This window comes from Vanessa tameamea, chromosome 13 (genome assembly GCF_037043105.1).
Source record: "Vanessa tameamea isolate UH-Manoa-2023 chromosome 13, ilVanTame1 primary haplotype, whole genome shotgun sequence".
NCBI lineage: Eukaryota > Metazoa > Arthropoda > Insecta > Lepidoptera > Nymphalidae > Vanessa > Vanessa tameamea.
Genome location: NC_087321.1, coordinates 9,166,493 through 9,179,145, shown reverse-complemented (window position 1 = coordinate 9,179,145; position 12,653 = coordinate 9,166,493). Strand labels below are relative to the sequence as shown.

Below are 12,653 nucleotides of genomic sequence, written 5' to 3'. Positions count from 1 at the left end.
TGTTATGTTATTAAGCTAGATTTTCGTTTTTGTCTTACGCAACATACAAGTTGTTAAGTACTTGTACTTGTTTATTGGTCCGTTATTTTATTAATTATTTATATTCGTATTGTTTTTTAAATGTGACTAGCGTGTGATACGATGTGAACGTCTGAAATTATAATTGTAATGTTACAAAGTATACACATATATATATAAACCAAAACGCAAAAAAATATGAACTTTTACTTATTTGTTATAAGTATAAGTTCATATTTTCAATCAATCAATCATTAACAATGACTCAACTATAAATTGTAGTTTAAATTAGTCCGTCATATACGAAGTCCAATAAATCTCGACTCGTGCCGTGGTAGGGGTAGGCAAGACTCGCCCCATGAAATTCAAATGAAATATCGATATATTTTCATTAAATTTTCACCAAAATGACAAAGAGATAAAATTTTATTTTAAACGTTCGTACCATTTTCGATTCATCTCAACCAAAATTAAATTACGAACAAACTAATTTATTAATAACTTCTCTGTTGATTTTTGGAATTCTTTCCCGTAATCATATTCTGGCTACGCCGATGACTTGTGTTACATTATAATTAGAATTATCGCTGTATATATACATATGTATTTAAGATAGTTCTAATATTGATTTAAGTATTTAAGTCGTATTCGTTGGAGATAATAAATAAACAGTGATTGGCGCCATGTCATATATTGTTTTGTTTATATTTACAATCGGAACAATCTAGAGTGCCGTTGTAATTAGTGTGACTTTATCTAGATATAATGTAGGACAAAGACCTTATGTACAGGTGAAAGTTTCATAAAACCCTAAGATAACCAACGGAAAGTTCTCTTCGTTAAGTTTTGGTGTTAATCGGTACCTTGATAAATTTATTATTTTAGAATAAGATTGATACAGTTCAATTAAATTTGACGTTAGTTTAACTTGACACACAAACGGTTTTATTTCAATCGATATTTACCTGGTGGTAGGGCTCCTCTGGGTAGGTACCACCATATATATTATTCCCGATGTCACCTGATTCATGTAGGTACATAAAGTACACTCTCATGTGTTTTATCACGTACGAAGTAAATATATTACAGTGTCATGTTTCTCATTGTATTTGATCACATACGCAGCCGAATCAATGTTACATAAAGACCATCCAGTTGATTGTCTCTCGTTTATAAAGATAAGGCATGCTTGTTAATTAATCAATGTTTTCATCTATTTTAGAGCCATCGCTAGGTTAGGGCGCGGTTCGGCACTCGTCCAGAAACTATAGATCGTTATTTGTATCATTTCCGAAATCAGATGATTTATTGTTGTAGAAAAATTGGACAATCAGCGGTCGTAATTTATCACACTTGAATAAATTTAAACACTATGAAATATTATTTCCTGATTTAGGTGCATATATAACTAGAATACGTTCCAAGCAATGATTTCAAACTACTTATGTATTAAGATTTTTTATAAAAAGTATTTCTTTAAGTTATCGAACAAGCGTACTATATGACAATCTTCAAATGGCCGGTCTGAAGTTCTTTCTTTGAGACTCAGAAAATCAGTAAAAATAACGAAAAATCGACTATTAATATGATGTTAGTCACGCAATGTGCGCGTTCAAAACCATCATAACTAAAAATCTGCGCAGCCATTCGTTACTAATTGCTGATCGGCCAACGTAGTTGTGTATTATAAACCATAACATAAGTATTAGCTTCGGTAGTTCTCTTATTTTATGCTGAATGCATTTAAATTTTATCAATTTGCAATGGATCGTGTTTGGAAACTAAAATATTATTTATATATAAAAAAAGGTACACACAACATTGCAAACTGGCAAAAGTCAGCATAACTTCTAAAAAGTGAACCGAATTAACTGGTAAATATGGCGATATTAACGAAGGCTTTTTATATGTAATTGAATGGAACATGTTTGTTTGTTTGCAGGTGGACAGCGGCGGCGGTGGCTCGGCTGAAGTAATGGTGTACTCGCTCGGCTGGGGCATGGGGGAGCCGGAGCGGCGTGCGCTGGACCGCAAGCGTGCCCAGCCCGTCGCACACTCGCTCTCGCCCGACGATGGACACGAGGTTGACGTGCTGCCTCTCCATAATCAGGTGAGTACTAGTGTAATGATCATTTTCATCTCATCGCGATTAAAAATGAGGTAGTAAACATATTTATATTCATTTGACTTATGTTCGTTAAAATGTATATTTTACATTAACAGCCTGTAAATTTGTTGCCACTGTTGGGCCTCCTCTCCCTTTGAGGAGAAGGTTTGGAGCATATTCCACCACGCTACTCCAATGCGGGTTGGTGGATAAAATATAATACATACATGTAATTATATTGATCAAACATTTTGGTTTAGACTTTGATAAAATAAATATTTTACGTACTGCAGCCGCTTTTTTTAAGCCTCTATCAATATATTCTAAAGCAATAGACATAACATTTTCACAATCATGAAGACGGTAACGATTGATTACATTTCACGTATGTTGTGTTTTGGTAATTATATTTTAAATTATACACACTTGTTGATTTAATTTTGTATACGTACGTTTTGCCAGAATTGGAACGGTTTCGTTTTAGACCCTGACACAATGAAATTGTTATCTACTTAATAAAATTCTAATGCTGGCTGAGAGACTGACTCTGCATTAACTGTTGTATATTGTTTTAAATGATTTTCTTTTATGATGTAGGGCAGCACTAAGTATATAAATTACAATTAATCCACACAGGGGTTAATACGTGGGGCGAGGTTGTTACGAGCATGTTGTCTATATATATATAAATTTTAAATAAATTATATTTGTGTATTAATATTATAATAATGAATTCTTAACTACTGGGAAATGAATAATAAAACAGTCTGTCTTATCGATTCGCAAATAATACGTTAGAAACGAATCGAATTGTTGCATTCATGACGACCTCCGTGGTCGAGTAGTGTGTACACCGGTTTTCATGGGTACGCCACTCCGAGGTCCCGGGTTCGATTCCCGGCCGAGTCGATGTAGAAAAACTTCATTAGTTTTCTATGTTGTCTTGGGTCTGGGTATTTGTGGTACCGTCGTTACTTCTGATGTCCATAACACAAGTGCTTTAGCTATTTACATTGGGATCAGAGTGATGTATGTGATGTTGTCCGATATTTATATTTATTTATATACTATTTGTTCTTAAAATGTGTGACGAATAAGTAAATATTTCAATACATTATTTATTTTTATTCCTGAAGTATGTTCTAAATCATACTTCATCAAGATATAAATCGGTTTCTTATCCGATTTAATCATCTACTCAGTCCAAATCCAAAACGTCACCGTAACCACGATACGTGATTATATTTATGTCGTTTTAAACCGATCATTAATAGAAACGAGATGTTTTTTGCTAATCCGTTTTCCTTTATTCTAGTATTAGCTTTTTTTATTTAAAATTTAGAAATTAAGTTATAAGTAAAACAATAATCAATCAAGCTAAACTATTTGTTAGGTTCATTTCATCATCTAAATTTAAGACGCTTTTTTCTTAATCTATTGATTTCCAAATATTCAACAGGAAGGTCAATATTTTGCAATAAGATAAGCACATGTTTATATTTGATATTTATCACGTTGTTTTTAAGGATGAGCGATAATCTTTAAGATTTTCCTTATATACTGGTTTACCCGACTATGATTTAATTGTATTTCTGACATTCGTTAGTCACAAAAATATATCTGATATAAGATGAGCTGTATTCCGTGAAAACGATTAGGTTAGTTTTATTTTCGGGTATGATCATTTGTTCTGAGTTATGTTATGGTGACTTGCCTAATTTATTGGGATAGTGCAGAATTTTCCACTGACCTCGATGTATATGAGAGTTATGGAAACATACGAAGAACTTAAACTGAAACATGATTATATCTAAATAAATATTTCAACGCCTTGATTTCCAGATGGTCGAACTCTATTTTTACCTATATTCATTTTTAGTTCTGCGTTGTTTTTGCCTGCAGGAGGTAATTCACGTTAAGTATTCAGGTTAAAAGTTATTTGTTTCAAATATCTGTCGGTATCTGACGGGTGGTAGTGACCATACTCAGCTGGCCCAAGCGTTCATTAAAGTAACAGCCAGTGGTAAAGTCCCACTTTCGGACAAAGGAATTTCTCGTGGAGAGATTATTCTGCAAAACAAATATGATGCGAGCTGGTGGAAAGTCACGATGGAATACAAAAAATATATGGTGTTTGGCCGTGTCTGAATTAGCAATCTTAGGTTAAAAATCACGTGTTGTAGCGACTGGCTATTTCGCTGTTCATTGTTCATTTACCTTCCCATGATAACGTAATAACAGTTCCGCGATCTTACGTTGATAGAGATATGCATTTAATTGACTCTATATATAAGGCTAGTTAGTAATGTATTTTGTATTCTTTGTTCTATTCGCTGACATTGATTAAATGTGTTAACTCGTGCAATAAGTGCAGTTACAATTATAATGACGTGGCAGTTGAAATATGCACCGATAGAATAAATGTTATACACTCGTGCATGTAGAATATAAAGTAAATTGTCCTTTACGTATGTCTTAATATTAATAAAAAACGACCTTCATTGTTACCGACGTGTTACTGACAACTAAAAGTGCACAGATAAAACACGTTATTTACCTACAAATTCTAAAATGTTGCCAAGTAAAAAATAACCATTGGTTAAGTTCATACATTAATTAACACTACAAATTAACTGGCAAGCGATCAACTATGAAAATAGTATATGTTGTTAGTTATATTTTAATTTTAGTACAACGTTGGATTAAAATAATTTTGTAATAAGTTCACACCCTATTAAATAATTCTAAATATGAAATGAGACGAATTGCTTGGCATGAAATTTGCGTGGGAAATACTTGTCACATCAAGACTTCCGTTCAAAATTATTTAAGACGAATCTTAGTCGTAAACAAATATTGATTCCAGTTTAATATCGTGCACTTTAAGACTCGAGTGATAATTTCGAGACTAAATCGAAAATAGTCACTCGAGACTGTCAAAACATGTTTAACGCAGTGATGCTATAAGCCGGGTCAGTAAGGAGTGTTCAGGTGTAGACGCTTGCTTCGGGTCAACGGCATCAGCTAAACTTTTTTCATGGTCGTTTGTAATTTGATCGTTACAATACAACGTTAGTAGAGTGCGTTTCCACTGCATTGCCTTCCGTGTGTGCGTTACCCGTGGTCCGACCGCAGACACTAATAAGACAACGTATATTTTTTATTTTAAACCTCTGTCTCGTTCTCGCATAAATAAAGAGAAGCAGAAAAGGTTCGAAGTAATTCTATAAAATGTGATGTTGCGGTGTTATCTTGAGAGGGATTCCGGCTAAGCCCATTGTATCCATAAAGTATTCGGCTTAACATGGTTACGTTCGCAAAAATATTATTGAATGCGTATCATTTCGCATATTTTCGGTCAACGTACGATTTTATACTTTTGTTTTTTGTTTTTAATTTTATATAGAAGCTTCATATATTGTATTTTTTATCGGATAACGCTAATTATGATAACGCGGTTGAAAGAAAATAAATTCGAAGAACTTATGTAAAACCTTGTCTTTAATAATAAATATATGAATGACATCATCGTCTGCTAAATAGTTAGACTGTATTGAGCAACCTACTTGTTGGTACATAATATATACTAAGAACAGGTTCTATGGTTTTTTTTTTTATATTTCAACTTTCATGGTCATAGTGTATTAGGAATAATTGAAATATACGGGGTGCCCTGACCAGTTATATATATTTTATTCATAAAATTACTTATATTGTGTATTGTAGTTTATAATATAATCTTAATTTTCATTATTGTTGATGCTTTAGGTTGGCGGGCACACCAGACTCCTGGTCTTGAACGACAGTACGGTGATCAAGCCTCTGAACATACGCGAGCTGCATTTCTACCAAAACATTCCCGAAGACATCCAGAGCTTCGTTCCCCGATACAAAGGTGAGGATCAACGTTTGTCAGTAGATGGAGTTTAGCGTTTGCTCGTTGCGCTTTTATGATTTCGCTGAATGCATCATTATCAGTCATTGCATCAAACATATCATTTTAATTTTAAATTTATCAATATATATTTATTCGATGTTTAGTTTTTCTTTGTTCTGTCTCCAAATAATTGTTTGTTGTTATGTTTTCGAGCACTAAGGGAGTTATCGCTTTCGAGAATTTTTCGTTTGCAAGTGACGCTGTTTTATTTATTGTTTGAATGTTAATCGTATTGTATTCTGTGTATAATTATCGATTCATGAATATGATTTGCGTCACAGTAAACAAGTACGGTTTTTTCGACGCAATAGATCCGTTAACAATCTTATCTACGCACTCGATTACGTATCGACGCGTAAACCGTGAATAAGGGGATAATGATATTAATATGTTATTGGATTTAACTCCCCTTGCTGCTCACTTCACTTGAATGTGCGCGTGAGAGGGATGCCTGGGTGACGAAACAAACCCGCCGACCGCGAATGATATTCTTACAATTATTTTCTTTAGAAAACTTATATATATTAGATATTATTGTGAAAGTAACGGTTAACGCGTTACGCATGAAAACACACGGAATTCTTAACTATGTTTTCCGTGAGTTTTAATGTTAAGACGTCGATTTTTATTTAGGCTGAATTTTTAAGAATGGCTTTTCGCACAGACTTTTAAATCATTTTTTATAACTTTTCTGCTTTAAGAATACTTTAGTAAGTAACAGTCGCGAACGTCTTAACTTTTTTTATCTAAAAGGATACATTTTCTTATTCAAATATTGAACGTTGCTATGCAGCTGCATTCGAATGAAACTTCATTCTCATTAAATATGCCTATTGAATTATAATAGTTACATAAAATAAATTAATATTTTTTTATTTACAAAAAATAATTCGAAGCGTTTTCAACTTAAAAAAAAGCCATAAAAACGGTAGCTAGTCTAATCAAATTATATTCAGTTCATAAGCGTTATTATTTGAGCTAAAACGATTAAATGTTCTGCATCAGAGTTTCCGAATTTAAAAAGCTGATGTACCGCAATGAACCGAGAGCTGGCAGACACATTGCTTAACGTAAGTCTGGCAGGAGTCGCACGGTTGTAATATTACACAAATTTTCTTTAAAAATAAAAAACAAATTAAGCCTGCCATGCATCTTGGCATTTGAATGACTTTATTTATATATTTTTAAATATAGAAAAACACACCTACAAATGTCAGTCAGGCTAGCCAAAAGTTGCTAACAAGAGTATTAATCTTCTAACATAGTTTTACAAAGTTGACATTAGAAACGAATATTCTTTGATATAGGTACCCTAAAATTGTCTGGGACAGTAAACGCCCGTAGACGTCATAATAATTACCCAATTAGCTATTGTCTCTTGTGTACTATCTCTCAAAGCGCAAAGAAAGTCTATTGCCAGTTAGAACGACATATCATTTTGTTTCTCCTACCTTGATCACCACCTTTGAATATGGCAACATTGAACTGACCTGGCGAGTATTTGTATCCGAGATAATTATTATCTGCCTATTCTGTATTATATAAATGTCTGCCAGTTCTCCTGCTATAATATATAAAATTAATTCCATTAATTATACCGCTTATTTTAATTTTCTAACGGAATGCGTATTTTGTATTCTAATTAAAATTTTGAAATATAATTCAATTTTTTTTTTTTTTATATATTATACTAATAACTAATCTTATGTAACGAAATCGTTATTTTATGTAGACCTCGTTTATGTAAGATTTGGAAATAAAGGCTTTGACTATTTACTTTGTAACTTCTATATTGGTCATAAAAGAATAAGGCACGAGATAAAAGCAAACACTCACGTTGATCTAAAAATACGAATAATATGGCATTAGATGCTTAGTAGCATACTTTTGTTAGGGTCGAGCCGTGTGCTCGCGGGCAGGCGGATGGCGGGTTTGAGTGCGAGAGCGGGAGCGGGTCAGGGGTCAGGAACACAATATTAGTTTCCTTGTTGTCGCAAGGGTTGCGGCGCTGCGGCTGGCGGAGCGACGCCGGCGGCTCACCACACAACCGCCCCTAATAGCGCCCTAGCGGTAATTTTACATTATGGGTTTGTAAACCTTTACTTAAACCTACATTCACCACACTTACATACAAGACAGCACGCAACACAACGTCGAAGTTCACACACACACGACACGCCACACATATTATGAACATTAACTTTACACGCACTCAAATACAGCAACACATAACAAAAGATATACAAACCCTTATTAAAATTACGTACTCGATATATTATCACTTATCATTTATATTAAAGCTGGATTTAGCAAAATAGTAAGTAAAAATATATATCTACTATATTGAAGTATAGGAACTAGAATCTATGTACTCGTTGTTAAGATAGTCCACACATTTAACATCGATTGCGTTAAAATTATAAATTAGTATATACTATGTTTGCACAAAAACCTTATCAAAATTTATACTTTGTGCATAATTTTAGATATATATTGTTTTATAAAACTAGCCAAATGGTATTTCAAGTATTTTAATAGAAATAAGCAATGATTTGTTGGCCGTTTGTTGCAGGCGTGATGCAGGCCTCAAACACGGGAAGCATGAAATTGGACAAGCGGTACTCTCCATGTTTCCGCGACGAGAACGGGCGCAAGCAGTCGCTGGGAGGGAAGCGCAAGCGCGACGATGTTTTCAAGTGCGTATCCGAGCGCGCTCGCTCGCACTCAAGCCGTACACTCCTCGACACTTGTCATGTGTCCTTTATCATATTTCAGAAACTATGACGTACGCCGGACCGGCTCCCGACGTCGCCATTAATTCATATCATCGCAATACTTAACTATCCCACTAATGCGTGAGCGATGCACGAACCACTCACACGGCGAGCCTCCGAATGTGACTTGCGTCGTGGAGTCGTGGTAATTTATACAGTTTGATTGAAATGTAACAATATAACAGATAACGCCAGCTCTGTGTTTCAATTAGCTCCTAATTGACGACGTAGCTCTTACCCGCCACAGCATTACTTTACACTGCTTTTTTCTTTTTACAGATTTAAAGTGCATCGAAACGGTAATGCGAGCGAAGTTCTAAAGAGTATTGCACACATGGACAACTCCAATAAGCAATGTGAGTCGAAATTCGAAAAAATTGTGTAATACGTTTTGTATTTTTTTTGTAGTTGTTTTGTCGTTGTTCTCCCATATGGGCGCGTGCCACACCGTTAAATATAATCTAATTTGATTTTTTTTGCTGACTTTGTTTATACATTATCATCTGACGCCTACTTAATTATGTTTTAAGCACAAGTAAACTCCACGTCAAATTATCGTCGTGCATTAGTATGCGCGTCTTCGTGAGTGAACACATCTATACCGTACGAGATAATAACATATCGAATGTAAGCCAAATTTGCTTTTCTATTGGTAGATTTCTTAATGATGGAGAATATAACGTCGTCGTACCGGCGGCCGTGCGTGCTCGACCTCAAGATGGGCACGCGGCAGCACGGAGACGACGCTACCGCGGAGAAACGCACCAAACAAATCGCCAAGTGCGCCGCCAGCACCTCCGCATCGCTCGGAGTGCGTCTCTGCGGCATGCAGGTAACCCCTTCACACGACGAATATAATTACGGCTGCGTGGCGTTGCATACTTGTCGTTTCGATTTTCTATCGCCTCCGCTTCATATTATAACGGACTCAATAATCACCTCAGGTATACGTCCCGGAGACGGGCGCCTGCGTGCGGCGGGACAAGTACTGGGGGCGCGCGCTTTCGGAGAGCGGCCTGCGCGAGGCGCTGCGAGACTTCTTCGCGGCGGGCGCGAGCGGCGTGCGCGCGCGCGTCGTGCGCCGCGTGCTGCGCGACCTGGACGCGCTGCGCCGCGCCATCGCCAAGCAGACCAGCTACCGCTTCTACTCCTGGTGAGTGACGCCGGGGGACGCGACTAGCTCTAACTCGATTACTTTTTCTCTAGCCGCTAGATGTGACTCCACTCTTTTTTTTCAGTTCACTTCTGATAGTATACGAGGGCGACGTGGCGAACGAGTTCGTCACGGACGAGACGAGCGGTGGCGCCTCGTCCGAGTACGAGGGCGACGCCTCGGCCGGATCCTCGGAGTCGGTTCCCTCGCCGGGCCACTTCGACATGTCGACGTTGCACGATGAGATCTCGGGCGATGCTCGCGAACCTTTCGTGCCGCACTCGGAGGAGACCATGGGCGGCTACGAGGAGGGCGAGGTGAGCGCGCCGAGCGAGCCTACGGAGGCGCGTTCGAGTCGCGGACGCGCCTCCCCGCGGCTACAGCCGCCGAGCCCGGACTCGGCTGACAGCTGGATGGCGTATTCGTCCACGAGCAGCGAGTCGTGGCGCCACGAGGGCGAGGCGGAGGCGGAGGCGGAGGACGCGGCCACCAAGCGCGCGCGCACGCGGCCCGTGTGGCCCGCGCCGCCGCCCGCGCCGCCCGCGCCGCCTGCGCCGCCCGACGAGCGCGTCGACATCCGCATGATCGACTTCGCGCACACGGCCTTCGCGGGCGCCGACGCCGAGTCCCCGCTGGCCACGGCCACGCCGCACCACGGGCCCGATTGCGGCTTCCTCACGGGCGTGGACTCGCTCAAGCGCCTGCTCACCGAGATCCTTCACCCGCAGCCCTACAGTTAATGAGGCCCCGTCCGCGCCGCCTCGGCGCACTCTAGACAAAACTTGCAATAATATAATCCCCTATCGGTCGAAGTCGGAGAGGGCCGCGGTCGGTCCCGCCCCGGAGAACTCGATGGATACGGTCGGTACGTACGGTACGTTCGGCTCGCCCGCTTCGAGGTTCGACGTGAAATATATTCGAAAGAGACTATTTCCTTAAAATTATAAAATATTCGACTGAACGCTCCTACTGACCTTAGTTAACCCGTGAGGAGGCGCGCCCTGAAAATATACACGATGAGGCGCGCGCGAGCAAAATGCTCACATTACGTCAAATAAGATTTTTTAATTAACTATTGATAAATGTTATACATTTAATAACATCCAAATAAATAAAAGACATGTAGTTTACTATATAAAGAGTTTAATTATCATTAGTTAACAAAAAATGCAGTCTTATGCTTAAACAAAAATAGCTAATCAACTTTGGCCTTAACTTTGGGCTAGTTAACAAAAATAAACTAAAAGAGCAAAATCAAACAAAAAAATAGGAACTTTTTATTCTTCCATGTCATGTTGAGTAATGTTACTATCGTAACATGTATGGCACAGAAACATAACGTGCTCAGTGCAGAGTAATTTTTTGCACAAAGTACAGGCTTTTTTAGAGCGTCTGTTTTTCCTCCTGGGACATAGTTCGCAAAAACCGCTCGTTCTAGCCCCATTTTCGGCATTGGGTAGTGGTACAAATATTTTCATTATAAAATTCCGATCTGATGACGTATTTTGCATACAAATTCTTCGTGAAATATGTGGCTTTACTAACTCAAGAGCCACATTTTTTAGAAATATACGTCTGTATTTGCTTTATATATTATTTGAGCATTGATCCCAGCTATATTCCAAATGGAAAAAAATAATCGCATTGGCCACCTAGCAGTGATTCTTGCAACGGAATAGTCTTCTTTCTTTTGATCTACAACGTCCACACCGCCTTTTGTAGAATTGTAAAATGTCACCATTTCTGGTTTAGCTTCAATACCAGTCTCTTGATTGATATTGTCGTCATCATGAAGTAAAGATAACATAAGGACAATTTTTTTTTGTTTTCTTTTTTGGTACATAAGACGCGATGACATTATTTTCACTGAATCTAAAAATAGTATTGGGCATTGGCCTGTCCTTAGTTGATAGGAATAGGGGAGGAATCTCTTTTTTGTTTTTCCTAAGTGTACCTACTGCTGTTGTTGTAGGTATTTTTCAACTCGTTGATCGTTTATCCATGGTAATATTTCTTCCCGTATTCAATATCGGTGTAGCTATTCTTTTAACTACTTCTGAAGCTGTATTACTCAAATCATAAGGTCCTGTTGGTTGTTTACCGGCATATATTTCTAAATTGCATGAATAAAAGGTTTTCGTATCCACAAGAGCATAGATTTTTATTCCATATTTGCCGGTTTATTTGCAATATAAACCCTAAACTTAGAGCGGCCACGGAACGACTCCAACATTTCGTCGATGGTACAGTACTCTCCCAGTATATAGTTGGCAGTATAATGTCCAACAAAGCTTTCAAATATTTCTCGGATAGGAGCCAGATTATCTAATTGCTTTCTTTCGTGTCGTGTATTCATATCATCAAATCTCAACACTCTCAATAAAAATAAAAAGCGTTTTATGGACATGGTTGCTTTAAAAAAATCACACGCTGTACCATCATCAAGCCACATTTCTTTTACATTTAGATGACTTATTTTTTTCAATCCAGCCATATATAATAAACCAATTAGTGCTTTAATTTCAACTAAATCTGTTTGTTTACAATCTCTTTCTCGAGAATTTTTTTTATATATATATTTGTGTAAGAAACAATTTTTTCTAACATTTCATCGTCCACAAACAATGAAATAGATTGCAAGGGTGTCGTGGCGTTTTTAGCTAC

General features: G+C 37.7%; 1 protein-coding gene across 5 annotated transcripts in view; it reads left to right on the top strand.

Annotated features, from left to right (window-relative positions):
• The window catches only part of LOC113403480 (inositol hexakisphosphate kinase 3), a 34,173-nt gene extending 23,058 nt beyond the window's left edge, over nt 1–11,115 (top strand). For 2 of the 5 annotated variants that reach the window (XM_026644049.2, XM_026644048.2), the window contains 7 exons: nt 1,961–2,128; nt 5,894–6,020; nt 8,635–8,758; nt 9,116–9,192; nt 9,493–9,668; nt 9,781–9,989; nt 10,075–11,110. In XM_026644049.2, the coding sequence (XP_026499834.2) occupies nt 1,994–2,128; nt 5,894–6,020; nt 8,635–8,758; nt 9,116–9,192; nt 9,493–9,668; nt 9,781–9,989; nt 10,075–10,729 (1,503 nt within the window). In that variant the 5' untranslated portion in view covers nt 1,961–1,993 and the 3' untranslated portion in view covers nt 10,730–11,110. Of the gene's footprint in view, nt 1–1,960; nt 2,129–5,893; nt 6,021–8,060; nt 8,150–8,634; nt 8,759–9,115; nt 9,193–9,492; nt 9,669–9,780; nt 9,990–10,074 lie in introns of those variants that run through there. The other 3 variants (XM_026644047.2, XM_026644051.2, XM_026644050.2) reach the window with 3 other exon arrangements.
• The last annotated feature ends 1,538 nt before the right edge of the window (nt 11,116–12,653 follow it).